This window comes from Littorina saxatilis, linkage group LG17 (assembly GCF_037325665.1).
Source record: "Littorina saxatilis isolate snail1 linkage group LG17, US_GU_Lsax_2.0, whole genome shotgun sequence".
Classification (NCBI taxonomy): Eukaryota; Metazoa; Mollusca; class Gastropoda; order Littorinimorpha; family Littorinidae; genus Littorina; species Littorina saxatilis.
The window spans coordinates 37,214,585-37,233,498 of record NC_090261.1 but is presented as its reverse complement, the minus strand read 5'-3'; the positions used below and the strand labels follow the sequence as shown (position 1 = coordinate 37,233,498).

At 42.6% G+C, this 18,914-nt stretch overlaps 2 protein-coding genes across 2 annotated transcripts in view; one reads left to right on the top strand and one right to left on the bottom strand.

Annotated features, from left to right (window-relative positions):
- The window catches only part of LOC138951818 (uncharacterized), a gene marked incomplete in the record, with an annotated part of 19,722 nt that extends 7,872 nt beyond the window's left edge, over positions 1–11,850 (bottom strand). Inside the window, 1 exon segment of the mRNA XM_070323372.1 lies at positions 10,503–11,850. Within this exon segment, the coding sequence (XP_070179473.1) occupies positions 10,503–10,928 (426 nt within the window).
- A 1,821-nt stretch (positions 11,851–13,671) lies between these two features.
- LOC138951652 (N-alpha-acetyltransferase 80-like) lies at positions 13,672–18,534 on the top strand. Its single transcript, XM_070323191.1, has 5 exons — positions 13,672–14,812; positions 15,100–15,236; positions 15,701–15,776; positions 16,037–16,163; positions 16,900–18,534. Exons 1-5 carry the CDS (start codon positions 14,715–14,717, stop codon positions 17,167–17,169), a joined length of 708 nt encoding a protein of 235 aa, XP_070179292.1. The 5' UTR covers positions 13,672–14,714; the 3' UTR covers positions 17,170–18,534.
- Positions 18,535–18,914: the final 380 nt, after the last annotated feature.

Genomic DNA, 18,914 nt, shown 5'->3' with positions numbered 1-18,914 from the left:
CCACAGGATTTAGTTCCTGTAGCGTGTCGCTGATATCGCTGAAAGTCACGTGATGCTTGGCGACATCGGTAAAATTTGATGTTTTTCAATCTTTTTTGATATTTCTTAGAAATTCGAGTATGGTTTGCAAGTTTTATTGAAAAACTCCACCCTGTGGGATTCCCTGTATACAGGGAATCCCCCTCCAGGAACTCCACCTCAGTACAGGGAATCCCACGCACTCTTTTCGTCGACATAGACCCCATCAGCCTTAAAAGCTGCGACAGCAGTGTGCAGCGCAGTCAATCAAAGACGGGATAAGATAGGGTGGGCCAACACCAACATGGCATGCAGCAGACACACACGGCCTCTGATCCAAAGAGGCGTGCTGCACGTGTTATGTCACAGCCAGAGTGGCTCATCGGCCTCAGTCGTTAAGTGTGCACACTTACATCAGACCATTAAAGATGTATTCCTCTCTTTCCCACAAACACGTGTAAGCTGCTTTTGCACGGTGTAACAGCATCGTTTCCCTGTGATACGCACCGAAAATCCATAGCCTGGCTGCGTTGAGAGTGGGGATTTATCTTGCAGGATTAATTTCGTAATTAAAACCTATTTATGTATATATGTATAACATTATTTCATTAAAAAAAAGTTCCACATTGCACTTATATAGCAGACAAGGTTTTTATGTGTGTGTGTGTGTGTGTGTGTGTGTGTGTGTGTGTGTGTGTGTGTGTGTGTGTGTGCAAGAGGGAATACCAAACTGAGCATGGTATAGTCCCAGACGCAATGCCTGAGTTAGTGCGAGCTGAACTTGAGACTTCCAGACTTGGTGCCAGAGTGAGAATGGATGTGGTGACGGAGTGAGTATGATAGGGCCAGAGTGAGAATGGTGAATTCAAGATTGAGAATGAGAATGTATGTGGTGGCGGAGTGAGAATGATGAATGCAAGAGAGAGAATGGTGAGTGCCTGTGAGTTTGGAGGTGCTAGAGTGAGAATGCCAGCGTGCCGGAGTATATAAATAGGGGTGTCAGAGTTTTGGTTATGTATTTTCTTTATTCTAACAATTATATTTCATTTTTTTTGTAGGAGACATTGTCAAACTAATGTGGTTTAATCATGATATAATTGACTTCTTCTTCCCCTTTCTTCTAACTCTGTCTTCTTCTGCGTCTTCTTTTCTGAGCGTAACCAGTCTTTCTGTTAGCAATTACCCCCAGTTGACTTTTCAGACGGTACTTCTTCTTCCATGATATTGCAGCGCTTTAGCCGTGGGAAGTCTGCGATTAAGAGATAGTAGTCATCGTAAATCTGATTTCGCTTGACGCTGACACCTTAATGAGACTGAAAATGAGGGGAAATATGAACACGGATATCCAGCTTAGCTGTTGAATGGTACTTACTGCAAGGCCGTCACGCAGACACAAAACAGACACAGAGATAGCACCCCTCCCCCCCCCCCCCCCCTTACAGACAGAAATGCAAAAAAACAGACATTCATACAGACATACAGACGGACAGACCGACAGGTAGGCAAGCAGGCAGACAGACAGACTTGCAATTCATACGCATTCGGGGTTTTCGCGTTGTTTCTTTGTTTGCTTGTTAGCGTTGTTTTTGCTTCTCTGTATTTATGTTCATTTAATAAAACCTACATCGATCAAGACTGTCCCTCCAAAAAGCCAGCCAAAAAAAACCACCAAACCCAACCGCTTCTTTACACTAATAGACCTTTTCGGTATCTGAGCAGCTCTCGCGAGACACGCTCTTTGTTATGTTTTGAACATCGCGAGAACTTTGAACCTTCGCTTGTGCAGCTCGCACGAGATCGCTGTACCGCATGCTTTGCTATGCTCTGAAGCTTGCGAGAGATTACGAGAGCTTGGAATACCGATAGGGTCTATTGCCAAGTCTCTAGCGCGAGAGGCATGTTCCGTCCGTCAAGCCACCATGACCAACTCTGAACTAGCGAACAACTAACATCCCTATGGAATGCTGCAGTTGGCATGACCGCTTTCCTAACTACCCACACTCCGTGGCATAGCTCAGTGGTACCACAGTGGAACCCGCCTTTAAAGACATCCAAACATCTGAAGAAAAAAAAATCAGCCCTTAAAACTAAGGGAGTCTAAACAAAATTGGAGGTACATTTATAGAGGTTATTATCAGAAAATCTGAAAGAGTCAGGTTTTAAAAGATGGTGGTCTAAAACTTAGGGTCTAAAAAAGAAGGGGGGGGGGGGGGGGATTAGGGTAGGGAAATTTTCACTGTAGTACTAGACATGTGGCATATTGGCACTGGCCCAGTGGTTGTTAACATACTGTTCGGTTTATTTGCAGTTCCTCGTGTAAATGTCACTGTGTGATTATACCTACCGTAAAGAGTTCTCCCTCCTGTCGCTACACATTACGGCAAATAACACTTGATGGCTTCTAAATAGATAATTTAGCACTGACGCTTCCGATCAGCCGACCTTAGAAATTATGACAAAGTTGGATAGCTCTGAATGTGCGCTGAGCTGAACTTGAATTTGAAATACATACAGCTCACAGACACACAAACACAGATCACATTTGATGGCAATAGACAATTAATTTGGTATTGACGCCCTGGGGAATTATGTCAAAGTGTTGTCTGTTGGACAGCTGGAAGTGACCTACATTTAAAATGGAAACACAGGCAGACATACACACACAGAAAAGGGGCGGAGAGGGCAGTTTTGTTTGTTTGAGAGAGAGAGAGAAAGAGAGAGAGAGAGAGAGAGAGAGAGAGAGAGAGAGACTTCATAATTATATCATCATTAGAGGGAGAAAGGACTTGGTGCCTGTAGTTTAAACCATCTGTGGTTGTTCTTTTACCAGTGACAGGTCAAAAACACAAACAGATGTGTGCTCGTTATTTCCGCCAGGAAGTCTTTTCCTCCGAGCAAATTCCGAGCTCAGTATCGTTAATTTATGTGACGCCTGTGCCATTTCCTGTGCCATTTCCCTTTGCAATGATATGAGAAATAAGGAAGCACCATAATGCATTTCGTGGTCTACTTGTGTGTGTGTGTGTGTGTGTGTGTGTGTGTGTGTGTGCGTGCGTGCGTGCGTGTGTGTGTGTGCGTGCGTGCGTGCGTGCGTGTGTGTCAGTGTGTGTGTGTGTTTGTGTGTGTGTGTGTGTGTGTGTGTGTGCAACGCTTCTGATGGTACATTCCTTTTCGATTAAGGAACCACGTTCATCACCACACATCTGTTCAGGCTGTTACAAGGGAAAAGGAAATCCTTCAATTCCAAACCTATACAAAATAAAATCAGCATCCTGATTGCTTCCTGGTGCAGAGTTGGAATGTCTTGGTAAATTGATGACACACATGTTAATCTGCTAAATTGTTTCAGCCAAAACTTCCCACTCTGCACAGAACGCAGCCAAGCAACTCATAATTGCATTTTTTCCCCCCAGGTCTGGACCTGCGGTCATTGACGCATTTTTTTAATTTTTTTTATTTTATCTGACGCATTTGTCTGACCCCTGGCCGGTCAACTGTCCGATAGTTTTCACATGTAGGAAGCCTCATGACCATCACATGTCCTACCAAGTAAAGAAAATCAGGACATTTGAACCTGTACAATATTATCAACCCAAGTCCCACTGACCTTTTGTTATCTGAGACCGGGGAACAATTAACACTGTATATTTATGGTGAACGCAATCGTAAACATGGGAAGAAATATAACTTTAATTGCTCAATCACTCAGTAATTATACGTTTGGAAATGTTCTGTCGATTACAGGCATGGCTAATGTAGTTACCGTTATTACAATCCGGGCCGCTATGATTGCGGATGCGACCATCAAATGTGTGATTGCGTGGGAATTCTGGTCGCTATGAGAAGTCACATCGTGAAGTTTTTTTTCTTATTGCATTAATCGTCAGAGGAGGAATACGATTGTGGAACATTTCACTGAAACCGCCATCAGGCGGCTGACACATTCCTGGCAGTCTTTGAATGAAAGCCTCCTACCGCCACGTGCTGCCAAAGATAAGAAACAACGTTGTGCAGGTGGTAGATTGTCTAGCGCAGACAGAGAGCAATTTACTCTGTTCAGGTTCATAGAAGTTGTTCTTTTTGTACACGTTTTTGGCGTAGCAGTTTTGTGTTTGTGCCCTATCCTATGACGGCTTACTAGTGCCAAAACCTCATAATTGTAATTATCAAGGGAAAATTACTACTTTTTCCTTGATAATTACCATTTTCACGTGTTTATTACTAATTTTCACGGGAAAATTACTAATTTTCCCGGAATAATTACTAACTTTCACCTGTTAATTACTAATTTTTAGTTTTGGCTCTCTTCCTGACGGATTGCTAGTGCCAAAACTAAAAATTAGTAATTTTCCCGTGAAAATGAGTAACTAACAGGTGAAAACAGTAACTGACAGCGTTAATTACTAATTATCCCGTGATAATGGGTAACCCCAGGTTTGGGCACTAGTAAGCCGTCATAGGGCTTACTAGTGCCAAAACCTCATAATTGTAATTATCAAGGGAAAATTAGTAATTTTCCCTTGATAATTACCATTTTCACGTGTTAATTACTAATTTTCCCGGGAAAATTACTAACTTTCACCTGTTAATTACTAATTTTTAGTTTTGGCTCACTTCCTGACGGATTGCTAGTGCCAAAACTAAAAATTAGTCATTTTCCCGTGAAAATTACTAATTATCCCGTGAAAATGAGTAACTAACGAGTGAAAACAGTAACTGACAGCGTTAATTAGTAATTATCACGTGATAATGGTTAACCCCAGGTTTTGGCACTAGTAAGCCGTCATACTATCCACTTGTCCGGACTCAGAAACACCAGAAACGGTTCTCTGTTGGACCCGTCACAAACATAAGATGAATCCACTATACGTAAAACGTAGGCCTACGAAACAACCTTTGGCTTCTAAACTTACAAAAGAAACTTGGACATATGTGTTTATTGAGTTTACAAAGAGACCCTCCTTTTATTATCGTTTCCGTCTGAGTTGAGTTTAAGATTAACTTCAACCGAAATAAAACAAAGAGATGTCTTGAATAAAACAAGCTTTCAATGCAGAAGGAATAAGAGAACTCCCGTCTCTGTAGAAATCAGATTACTTAAATGATGTTCAAAAGAAAGAGAAACAACGCACAAAAAAGCAAGAAACTGGCTCATTCTCAATGGCCATCCCAGCGTCTGAGATACTACGCTCTTGATGCACTCGACACAAACTGCAGAAACAAAGCAGCAGATGGAAATGATTGAAGCTTGAGATACAGCATTACTAATGGTTTGTTTAGTCTCGAACCAACGCCAGAATAAAATTATAGCGAGAATCCAGGACAATTACAACGGCACTAGTCTTGTCCTCTTCACAAGAAATGTTTGATTCATAGAAAATGTGTATGAAAGGCGTTAAAGGACAGCATTCCTTATGGTTTGCCAGTTTAGTCTAAAAAAAACGCCAGAATAGAATGATAGTCATAATCTAAATTTATGTAGGACAACGGGACTTATTACGATTAAAGGGGACAACCTGAATTGAGGCCGAACTCTTATTATCGAAAATTTAGCGCTAAAGCTTTGTGCAGCGAGCTTCGTGAAGTCGACTTCGCCAAATTAATATCACATTAATATGAGGCAAGTCCTTCCAGTGGCGTTGGCCTTGAGTACATTGTTTTAACCCTTGAGTCTCTCTCGCCCCTCTCATGCAGTGTGTATATAGTGATACATTAAACGTATCAAATGTCATGAAAAAGAAACCAAAAAGCAACAGATCATACATTAAATAAAAGGCCGGAAAGAGGACGGACTTCGGCGAAAAACAGCAGCAACCCACGAAGGTTTTGGGACTGTTTCTCCAAGATAAGCAAAACTGCGCCGAGGAAAATGCAAAGAAGGGCAAAAAATGTGTCCCGGAACCGAGCCAACATTTCTACTACCATCACGTTATTTCCAAGGGCAAGGTGAATCGTGAAAGCTGGCGATCAGCCATTGCTGTACTGAAACTGCTCCATTTTGTTGCACTTCTGACAGAGAAAGAAAGAAAGAAAGGAAGGTCGGTAGAAAGAAAGAAAATCACAACCTTTTCCATTTCTTGAGAACTCAGACCACTTTTGACCCAGAAGTTTTCCATTTCTTGACAGCTGACCACTTTTGCCCCAGAAGTTTCTAGGATACAGCATTACGCTAATTCCTGTGTCCTCATATAACGCGGAAACGTTCTTCTACACATGAATCTAATATAAGTCAGATAGACAGATAGATAAGAAAACAGGATTGCCAGCAAACAGACAGAAAGACAAGGACTCGGACAGCCAGCCAGCCAGCCAGCCAGCCAGGAAGCCAAACAACCAAGTGTAAAGATAACTTCAGCTTCAGGCAGGTCTTAGGATTGCGTATCCCTATCGTTAGCAGAGGGTCCAAAGGGACCTCCTAGAACACTCAATTCCGTTCTGTGTGTAGACATGTAGATTTACATTCGGCCCTAGACAGGGCAGGTCAGTCTGGTTAATAAAGAATGAGTGTTCCTAGTATTTGCAGAGGGCCCAAAGGGACCTGCTTGAAAACTCGATTTTGTTCTGTGTGTACACATGTAGATTTTCTTTCGGCCCTAGACACCGCTGGGTGGACATTATGAATGCGTGTTCCTAACATTAGGATAACGCCCAATGCCCGAAGGAACAGACTGGAACACTTGATGCCTTTCTGTATGTACATTATGTCTGTACAATTTTTCCCCTCCTCCCAGACACAATGCTTTCTGCAGATCGTTTAGCAGAAATGCCAGAACGGACCAAGTGCCACAGGGGGGCCGTGTGATGCCAAACCGTCAGTGTCAAGCTCTGGGAACCGTCTGTTTTTTGAGTTCCAGAAACAGAAATAGTGTTCATCTTCATTCCCTCCCTGGAGTCCCACCTTCGTTATGTTTTGTCGTCTGTGTGTGAGTTGCAAAGATTAGTCTTCGTTATTAAACGTCTTGGCTTCATTCCCAAGGTACATATTTTCTTTTCGTTGGAATAACCCATGCATTCCTTTGTGTGTAACCAAATACTGTTAACCACCAGAGACCTTTCCGGGCTTTTACATAGGTTAAGAACCTCCTTCCGTTTGAACGCATGCGAAAAATCAAGAGCCCGGCTGCTCTGTATGTATAATGTGAGATTTTTTTTTATAATATAATTATTGGTTATAATAATTCACAGATTGACATATGTGCCACTTACAAAATTAATTCACACTCCCCTTCCCCGCCCCTAAATATTATTTTAAACTTCCACTCTGCCCAGAGAGCTTTGATTTCAGGCTGTTGGTTTGTGGCATGTGTCCAAGTGGAAGGGTGTTCTTATCTCCTGTAAAATCCAGGACAGACAGATCTATGATGATTTACAAGACGTTTCACACGTGTAACAAGGCACGAGAACCTCTTGTAAGGGGGTATCATATCGAGTTTCAACAAGTAGGTTTTCAGACGGAAAGTATATAATATGTCTCGATAGACGCCGGGGTACATGGGAAATACACGTGAAGCTGAAAGACGTCCCGCGTGTGGCCGAGATAGGTGCATTGTTTGTCTAAGACTTCTTTTTGTTTTTAACAAACATAGGGTCACGTACATATATTACACTGCTAAAAGTCGCTTTAATCTGAGGTGCAAAGAATTGGAACGAACGAGAGAGAGAGAGAGAGAGAGAGAGAGAGAGAGAGAGAGAGAGAGAGAGAGAGAGAGAGAGAGAGCGCGGAGGGTGGGGGGTGGGGGGTGGCGTTAACAAAAATTCCAAGCACAGCTAGGCTTCAGACTACGACCTACTAAATGTCAGAGGTCAAGAAATCACAGGTCAGCACGTGCCAAAAGCAGTGAAGTGCGGAGGCCCGGATGTTGTTGTCGGTGGCTACTGTAAATATCAAAAGCACCATATTGCCAGCAGACCTTTGTGATGAAAAACAACGTATCGGATCAAGCAACGATCACCTGTTATAACAACACGGAGAGGTACTCAGGAGTCGAAGGGAGTCAGGGTGGGGTGGGGGCGTGGGGCGGGTAAGTAGGGAACATAGGGGAAGGAAAACTGAAATACAGATTTTGGGTGGACAGAAATCATGATCAGCGTTTAAATAGTTACAGATTGACTTTGATGTTACATGTTTCTGTATCTGTCATGAAGATATCTGTCTTGCGAAAAATTGTTCAGTAACGAGCTCTTTTCTTGTTTCTCACAATATTTTTGAGGCAGCTGGATAAAAACTGTTTGGAACAACAGTAGAACACCCGATCTCACTCGTGTGCTGAACACGACCGATGCCTCCCTAAATCGCTACACCATCATTCGGGGCACTATACCACAGCTCCACTAAATGGATGTTATGACAAGATTTCATGATGCACACTTTCAGAATGTTTGATATGATGATCTACATTTAATCACACTGACTCAATTCATTGTTTTGCAGACAAGACTGTCTAGTAAAAAGAAAAAAAAAGGGAATACGTGTAGAATCGGGTTGCTGAATTTATCTGTGGAATGTTGCAAAACTGCTCGTTTCATTCAATTCAGATGAAAATGTGCGTAAAAAAAAAGTTACTGTATTGCATTACTCAGTAACTTAACTGTACACGACATCCATGGCTTCTGTTTAGTTTTTAGCTATTTCCCCTCCTTCAATGTTTTGAAAATTCAGGAGATCTATCAAATGATAAGTGTTCAAATCAGGAATTCATTATTTCCTGATGCGGGGAAGTTTCATCAATGGAAGTCTCCAAAAGAAGGTATAGATGTTCAGTATGTGACTGTATGAACAATACATTTAGACCAAATCCGCCCCCTTCTGAGAAGACTTGTTAGATTGACTTGCATGCACACAGACGCACTAGATCGTAACTCGAAGGAAATGCTTTCAGCAGCTGCTTGTATTCGTAGGAGTGCCAGTTGTAAGGTACGGCAAGTTGAAAAGTTGAGTCGAGAACCGATGTCAAACTTTCGGGCTATGAATCACGACTACAGCTGACGTACTAGCATTCCGCAAAAATGTTTTTCACATAAACTCTTTCGCACACAACAAATCAACAAAAACAAACAAACCAACATATGCATAACATTGCATTGCACAGTATAATTTATGATAAAGGAATTCCCCCCCCCCCTCCCCTGCTACTGATTTAACGTAGGAGGAATGAAAGTTAGGACTGTACAAAATTAGTATCAACACAAATTTATTTGAGGATGAGTGGAATGACATGTTCCCTTGCATTGTTTCTGTGCTTTTTATATTTTACCTCGTGGATATTTTGAAAATCAGAAAATCAATCAGAAAATCTTTCTTTCATTAAAAAAAATCCTGATTTCCTTGTAACCCTTTTAAAGTAAGGACAACGAAAGCAAACGGAGCCGGCTTGCTTTTCATGCGCCCATAGTCGCAGGACATACACACTGACTAAATGCAATTACACCATCCGGGTCACGGTGCCAACAATTGCGAGACTGAGGCACGGAATCTGGTTACGCGATGCCAAAATTAAAGATTGGCTTTGTCAAAGATAACACCTTTGAGCTTCAGCGCCTCAGAGATAGGGTGTGTACTCTGTACAGTCTCTCACTATCGCAGCGTCTTCGGCTCAAAGCGATGAGTACTGACTCTCTTGCCGCCATCTTTGATGCCAGAGCACAGATGGGCTGTGTTGTGTGTACATGTATCATCTTGCAGGCGTAAATGTGGCAGAGAGGGGGGAACATTTTGCCAGGGTTCGTCTGACCTGATCTTGCCGTCTGCTCTGTTCTGGTAAAAAGGCCATAAATAAAAGCGCAGCCCTAGGAAGATGTTACGCGGCCGAGTAACTTCAGGGCGCATCGTGGGGCCATTGTTATGATCTGGATCAATAAACCAGCCATGAAAAGAAGAGCAGGGAGGATGTCTGCAACACTTCTGGCGGATTAATCTCTTGTGGCAGCAACTACTTACAAGCCGGTTGAGTAGCCCTTGCATTCACGAAAATCAGTCCCGGTTGACCATTGCATTCTCTTTCCTTGCTTACAAGCAGCTTAGAGACTTTTGGCCACTTTCAATCGACATGAATCAGGAGAAGTTGACCTTTGTATTGGTCGCAGCAGCCATCATACTTTTATATTTACCACAAACAATCCACTTCTAGCGTAGCAGTTGAATATCTAGGCTTTTATTGGCTCGTAGACGTTTCTGCCCCCCTCTCCATTTACATTATATCAGTCCCATTGAGTTGACCCAAGGAGTAATGGCCGCCATCATTCTTTATGTCTTACTAACAGCTTCCACTGTTTTTATCCCCCTCTACACTCAGCAAAATCAGCCCCAGCTGGCCTATATACCTCAGTCGCGGCAGCCATCATACTTTCCATGTGGCAAAGAGTTTATTCCATCCATGTTCAACCCTTCTTCCATCAACACACATTGTTCCCAGTCGACCCATGCCGGCTGTTATTATTCCCCCCCCCTTTGACTTTGTATTACAAACAGCTACTTTTCGACTTACCGAGCGTTGTCCGCCAGTCGTTCCAGAAGCGCCGGTGGCGGCAGAGGTGCCGCCCGTTGTACCGGACAAAGCCGAGAATCCTGTCCTCTGTTGATTCTGTTGCGAGGATGACGACGAAGACGACGAAAGAAAAGAGGACTGGGATTGCTGAGCGATAGCTTGCATGCGTTGGTCACGGGACTCTGCAATTTCCGCGTTGCTCTCTTGCAGAGGGGCCAACCGGTTCGCTGCCCCCACAGCCCCTATCCCTCCTCCTACCCCCTTGCTGGTTTGCAGGGTCCGCGAGGTCTGCTGCTGTGTCAACAGGCTGGAGGGTTGAGCGATGGGAGCCTGCATGGGCCCGGGCCATGTTCCTGTGGCAGGTTTGCCGTTGCCTCCTCTTGTGATGGGTCCGAACTCCACGTTGTCGTATGGGGCTGCTTCCATTTTGGACTGTAGAAGTTGAAGACTGTTAAATTTTTTGAATTGAAGATTTTTGACTTGGGAGTTATAGGTTACTTCTCAGTAGTTGAAGACCTAGCACGGCATAACTTGTGCAATATTATTCGTCAATAGTTCACTGGTTGTCGTTGACTTTTATTTTACGGAAACTTGACAAGAAGAGGACGTAAACGTCCGTCGAGAGTACAATCAAATGTAGTCATTAGAATATTAATCAGTCCCTCAGGCAGACTGAACCGTTGGTTTACCACTAAAAGAAAACTTCAGTGACTTTTGATGAAAAGGTTACATGTTACACACTTGCTGACTATGAACATAATCCTCAGTGTTCACCAGTTTTCGATAATAGACTCCTGAACACGTGTTTGTTTTTCAATATCTACAAATTCACAAAAACACACGGGGGTAACTAAGAAAATCAACACAGACAAAAGATAAACAGCTGGTCCACGTTGTTAGACAAGACACACTAATCTCAGATGACGGCACTTGTACGCAGTCCAAGAGAAGATCCAAGTAGCAACAGGTTTCTGTCCAAGAAATGCAGCCAGACCCGACACACACCTTTTCCCTTGTAATCTTCCCACAGAAGAAGTATCCTTCTGGCACCAAGAACCGACAATGTCATGAAAGATTCCTGACAAACTTGCGCAGACGACTAGTGATTATGAGTCAGGAGAGATGTTGGATGCTCCGTTTCTCGGTGTAAAGCCAACAACACAGGGAAATTGCTACAGTCGTGGATTTCTGTAGTACACAGAGTGCGTGAGCATGTGCACACACAGCTCAGTCACAGACTCAGAAAGCGATACGAATCATGTCCCGGTGCCTTCGGCTCTTCTACTCGATTACTGCCATGTTTTTAGCGCTCTTGTGAGGGCGGAGTCAGAGGGGAACAGAGAGAAGAGAGAGACGGAGAGTGGAAACTGGGGAGAGTAACCGGCAAGTTTACATCCTCACGTGAACTCGCCCCACCAGCAACTTTCTGCGATTGCTGCCAGCTTGCGTTACCGGTGTACCATGCAACTGTTGTTCCTCTTCAACTGCTGCGTTTTCCCGCTATAGTCGTTACGAAATTCTTTAAAAAGTGGTGTTGTGGCTCACAGTCATGTTCAAACAACTATTGACCTTTTTGTTGTTGTTGACTGACGGGCTTACCGGAAGCTCATTAAAAACTTGACATTTTCTAACACTGAACTAATGGCTACAGATACCCCAGAAGAAGCGAGAGGGACCTGTGTGTGTAAATATGGAAAGACACAGTAACCAAAACCCAAGTTTGGATTTGAAAAAGGGAAAAGGAAAAGAAGACGGGTGTTATGTACTATCCCCCTTTTAGTGATATATATAGCCTGAAGCCTGTTTGATCGTATCCTTTGAGGGATGTCCTTTGCCACATCATGTTGGTTGTTCCTTTTACCATCAACGGCGGAGCTCGCAAGCCGACATAGTATACAGAAAAAGTAAAAGAAAAAGAAAGTGGTTTGCGGAATATTGCTACCTTTATTCTTAAAAGTCTGCATATCATTTTTTGAAAGCGTATATTTGTGCCACGGTAGGCTTCGTTCTGGGCCGGTAAGTGCACGAGAAAGTAACCACCCCAACGGAGCCAGCCGCGGAGCCGGATTGGTTGAAATCCCACACACACCTCATTTTCAACCAATCCGACCGCGCGGCTGGCTCCCACTCGAGTGGTAACTTTCTCGTGCACGTCAGCCCAGGTGACATCAGCCACAGACATACGTCTGTGGGCATCACCCAGTGTGCTCACAAGCATGACCCGAAAGTTATTCACACGGTGTGTGTGTGTGTGTGTGTGTGTGTGTGTGTACCAGTTTATAGTTTGACACGGTTAATCCTATACATATGTTTTGACAAGGGTGCTATGTTTGAAGGACACCGGTGCAAAGATGGTTTCTGTGCTACCGTTGGCTCCTGTGTTGGGGCAACTGTCAGATTAGGGTGGAAACGATTGTACTCAAGATGTCAATCTAAAAGGAGCACAAAGCAGTTAATTGGCATAAATAAAAACATCCTCCGTTCCGGTGTCACGATTTCATCTTTCGCCTGTGTGCATATTTCCCCCTCGATATATACTCAAGACTGAAATGTTGTTTCCTGGTAAAAATTAAGAAGTGAAATTATTTATGGACGAAAAGCATGTCAGTTTCTTGCATGTGAAGAAAATTGGTGGTGAAATGTAATAGATTTCACCCCCAAAATCGATTTATTCGAAAACGTGTACCGAGTGGTTACGTCCCTTGAGAAAGAAGGGAAACATTTTAGGATGAATCAAATTTCTAAGTTAAATTAAAAAGCTGATTGGTTGGACAAATTCTATCTATGTCTCTGACCATATATACTTCAGCACGACCAGCGCCACAATCCCCACGCCCCCTCCGTCCTTACAGAATGATGATCGTCTCAGTCACACAGAGTCAGCCCAGTGTATAGCAGGAGACTCCATAAATATGAAGGTCAATGTTTATTTCATAAATGAATATTTACATCTAACACACACACACACACACACACACACACACACACACACACACACACACACACACACACACACAATAGCCTACACTCTAACACACACGAACCGGCCCCCCCCCCCCCCCCCCACACACACACCCACACACTGAATAATTCTTCTTTTTGTGCGTTTATTTTCAGCAAAGGGTGGAACCGTCCAAGACTGAAAGCAAACAGAAAACTGAGAAGACAGAACGTGTACAGACAGAACAGCGAGCCCTATCTAACCGGCAGGGCGTTGCTTGCAAACACCCGCACGGTGCGGAATGCAAGGAAAACAGTAGCACCAAAGTGTCGGCCACTTCGCTCTGGCATCAGGTTCCAGAGCTGAATCAGAGACTGCTGAATGGATCACTGATGCACAGGCGCGTGAAAAATTGTGTGATTTTTACTTACTCTCTAAAAGTAATGTTAAATGGAAAAGAATTCAGGCATTACTCAATTCAAACTTGGCCGGTGTCTTAAAAATACTGCTTTTGGGAGAGAAAAAAAACCCCAAAGAAACTGAAACGCCTGCGCGAGATTTCCTCAATACAAGTCAAACAAATTCGCCTCAGCCGCCAGACTGCATTCACAAAGCATTATTTGAACTCAAAGAAGCCGTTGAAAAAAGGTCAGTTACTGGAACATATGTCCGTCTGTCTGTCCACTATAAAGATCATTGGGTCGATACTGATGTAGGCTACTCAGTTGTGAATGTCTTGCATGGTTTCTCGTGACGTGAAAAGTTCCAATAACTTACGGCCATTTTTTTAAATTCTGAAGTTAGGAACGTTAATTAGCGTTCTATCTGTTTTGGGATTTCAAAGAAGATGAAAACAGACATAAGGCTCACAATGAGTGGACCCTTTCAACCCATCCCATCATGCGGCAATCCCCGTCTTCCAACTGTTTGTTGTTGTTGTTTGTTTGGTTGTTGTTGTTTTCTTTGGTTAGTGAATTTGGTTTTCTTGAAATCCAAATTTGACAATCATGACAAAGAATAAGGAGAAAAACTCTTCCGAACATTAAATTTACTATTTATGAAGGAAATGATATACATAATACATGCACACACACTGACTTGACAGAAGGTGTTTTCACCGTCTCTTTTAATTCAGGGGAGTTAACACTGGCATTTTCGTGCAGAAATCAGCAGAATTGATCTCCCTTGCCAAGATGGCTGTCAACATGCGTCGTCTACTTCACTAGTGTTGAGCGTGAGAACACAGACGGGGTTTTGCATCCGTTAGAAGCATGGAATACGAACTTGTTCATCTTCACAAGAACAAACGTCATTTTGATGACTGCTGCGCTATTCTGAACGCCGAATGGCCAAGAAGCAAAGCAGCCAGGTATGTAAAACGCTGACATTCGGAAGTGTCTTCCTCAGTTCCTGGCTTCTGTTTGGTTACTGTTGCTAACAACTTTGAAACAACATCACATTGATAACATACCGTGCATACCTGTGTGTTTTGTGTGTGCGTGTGCGAGAGAGAGAGAGAGAGAGAGAGAGAGAGAGAGAGAGAGAGAGAGAGAGCTATGCATACATGTAACTTTGTAAGCATGTGTCACAATACCTAAGTCTGATTGTGCGTATTTCTGAATGTCTAATGATGAAAAACAAATTGTTTTGTTATAGGGAACACAGCCTGAATAAGTCATGCGATGGCCTGCCATGCTGCCTGGTCTACAGACAAGTTGACAGCAAGGAAGTCATCGGCTTTAGTCAAGTAGTAGCCGTACAGGGGAAGGATAAAGCGTGTCTCTTTGAGTCAGGTGATAATTGTTTTTGAAAATGTCCATGTTTTACCCATAATAATCTATTTTGAAAATGATGGCTTACCTGGAAAGGTGACCTACTCTGCTTCCTGACGTTGATTATCTATTTTTCATGGTACACCGAAACCTGTTTCAGCAGACCCTCCATTTTAAGACCTTGTTTTTCAAGATTAAGATTTTCCCTTCATAAATTCTGCAAATGTACTTTTTTTTTAAGACTTCCTCCATAATAAGACCTACTTTTATGGATGACTTAAAACAGAGGTTTCACTGTACAGGTAGTTTGAAATATTACTACAGTAGCACCACCAGTTCATGTTTAGTGTGTGTTTTTGGGTGCACACTTTCACTCACTCTAATTTACTCTTAACCCCCCCCCACCCAAACACAAACATTTTTTTTGCCACTTTTTTTTCATGCTAAAAGATCTGTGATTTTCATGTGCGGAAATGTCATTCCAGTGATCATCCACCATGACTTACGAGGGAAAGGACTGGGCCGGAAACTCATGGATGCTACAGAACAGTTTGCCAGAGGGTCAGTAGGATTTGCAAAGGACATAGCTTTCAGTTTCATGATTGAAAACACTTGACAGTCTTGCACAGACATGCACACACACAAACAGACACGCACTAATATGCCCAGGACACATTCATTCTGGTTTTGTTCCTAACAACCCAAAACCTATCTTTCACATTCTTTTGAATTCAAACATATATATAAAGTACATGTATGCTATTTTAGAGTCCTAAACTTGAACTGCGAGTACCATCAATTTTTATTTCTTTGTTTCCCAGGATGAATTTCAAGACAGTTTACCTGAATACACTGGACAAGCAGGGTTTCTACTCTCACCTGGGATACACAGAGTGTGGCCCTGTGGTCAGCCTGGGTGCCAATGCCAGCAGGGTCTCTGAACAGTTTGTGAGTGCATGATTGTTATCTAGAAGTTTTTCAAGAATAATTGTACACTCAAATGCAGTGGTGTGCTCCATAAAAGTACAGAGAGTGCTAGTTGCTTACTATAAAACTTAAAAGATAGAATAAATAATTAAGTAAATGTAAAACAAAAATGTAAAGAATTTAATAACTGTAAAAAAAAAGAAAAAAGAAAAGAAGATAGAAACAAAGAATGAATGAGTGCAGTGGGCGGGGATGTAGCTCAGTCGGTAGCGCGCTGGATTTGTATCCGGTTGGCCGCTGTCAGCGTGAGTTCGTCCCCACGTTCCGCGAGAGATTTATTTCTCAGAGTCAACTTTTTGTGCAGACTCTCCTCGGTGTCCGAACACCTCCGTGTGTATACGCAAGCACAAGACCAAGTGCGCACGAAAAAGATCCTGTAATCCATGTCAGAGTTCGGTGGGTTATAGAAACACGAAAATACCCAGCATGCTTCCTCCGAAAACGGCGTATGGCTGCCTAAATGGTGGGGTAAAAAACGGTCATACACGTAAAATTCCACTCGTGCAAAAAAACACGAGTGTACGTGGGAGTTTCAGCCCACGAACGCAGAAGAAGAAGAAGAAGAAGAATGAGTGCAGTGACTTTCTGTAAGACTTCTGATTCAGAAAGAAGAGCAAAAAGAGGAATAAACCTATTGTGTGCGAGTGTGTTTTGCATTTAGATTCCACTACTTTTTTCTGTCGACCTTTGTCAACAGCTACAGAAACTTCTGGGTACCTCAGGTGATTCATCCGATGATTCAGACAGCACTAAAGCTCGGGTCAACCAGAACACAAACGCTTTATCACAGCATCCACCATCTTCATCACCAGCGCTGCCCCCACCACCACCACCCCCACCAGCTGTGCCAGCCCCACCACCACCCCCTCCTCCCACGCAGCAGTCGCAAAATTCAACGGCCGGTCTAAGTCGGCATGTGATTCGCATGGACCCTAACGCTGTCACATGGATGCATAAATCTCTTTGATGGAATTCCTGAGTTTGACATTACTCCGTCCATTAAAACTGTTGCAGTTGCTATATCAGCAGGTCAAGATAGCATGCAGTTAATCACCAGGGGTGATGTGCACAAGAGAACTTAACAAGTCGCGTAAGGCGAAAATACAATATTTAGTCAAGTAGCTGTCGAACTCACAGAATGAAACTGAACGCAATGCCATTTTTCAGCAAGACCGTATACTCGTAGCATCGTCAGTCCACCGCTCATGGCAAAGGCAGTGAAATTGACAAGAAGAGCGGGGTAGTAGTTGCGCTAAGAAGGATAGCACGCTTTTCTGTACCTCTCTTTGTTTTAACTTTCTGAGCGTGTTTTTAATCCAAACATATCATATCTATATGTTTTTGGAATCAGGAACCGACAAGGAATAAGATGAAAGTGTTTTTAAATTGATTTGGACAATTTAATTTTCATAATAATTTTTATATATTTAATTTTCAGAGCTTGTTTTTAATCCGAATATAACATATTTATATGTTTTTGGAATCAGAAAATGATGGAGAATAAGATAAACGTAAATTTGGATCGTTTTATAAATTTTTATTTTTTTTTTACAATTTTCAGATTTTTAATGACCAAAGTCATTAATTAATTTTTAAGCCACCAAGCTGAAATGCAATACCGAAGTCCGGGCTTCGTCGAAGATTACTTGACCAAAATTTCAACCAATTTGGTTGAAAAATGAGGGCGTGACAGTGCCGCCTCAACTTTCACGAAAAGCCGGATATGACGTCATCAAAGACATTTATCAAAAAAATGAAAAAAACGTTCGGGGATTTCATACCCAGGAACTCTCATGTCAAATTTCATAAAGATCGGTCCAGTAGTTTAGTCTGAATCGCTCTACTCACACACACAGACACACACACGCACACACACACGCACATACACCACGACCCTCGTTTCGATTCCCCCTCGATGTTAAAATATTTAGTCAAAACTTGACTAAATATAAAAAGCTTGCTTAACCTGCTCGTCTTACCCCGAAGCTTGCTTTGTAAAGTCAGAGTTTTGCGCGCTACACAACTGGCGTGCATGAGCCGTCTCAATGGCCGACTTGTCAGAGTGCAAGTCGACGGTGGGAGATTCCATGACGTCACGGCAAATGTAGTCAGCAACAACCAATGAAAACCGTTTGATCGCTTCGCGGGTAAAGGGCGCATTGAAGCATGTACAGACAAAAGGAGATGCCGGGTTTTTTTTGCCGTTAACCGTGTAGTACAGAAAAGAGCATTACGGCGTGATAGTGCTATTAATGCATTCTTGCAATGCTCTCTACTGAAAAGGTTAACATCGACCAAAAAAATAATAAATAAAGTAAAACATAAAAAAAAACGGATAAAAAAAAAGTATTTATAAAAAAATAAAAAAATAAAAATAATAGTTAAAAAAAATGAATAAAATAAAACAAAATACTATGAGATAAATAAAAATTGATAGATATCTTTTTAAATTAAATAATAAAAGTTGTCTAACGTGGGTTCCTGCGACGTTTTGTAGTTTGCAAATGATAAATAGTTAAAAGTCTGTTGACTTTTCTGGTTAAAAAGTTTCATCTTGCAAGCGACAACTGGGTGGTTAAGTCCGTTATCTCTGCCAAGCTCAGCTTTAAGCCTGGGGGGGAGCAAGCTCACAGTTAAGCAGGAAACGCTGTGCTCAACGAACGTAAGACCGCTAATGCACGCTGGTTTTCGCGCTCTCGGCGTAAAGTCAAC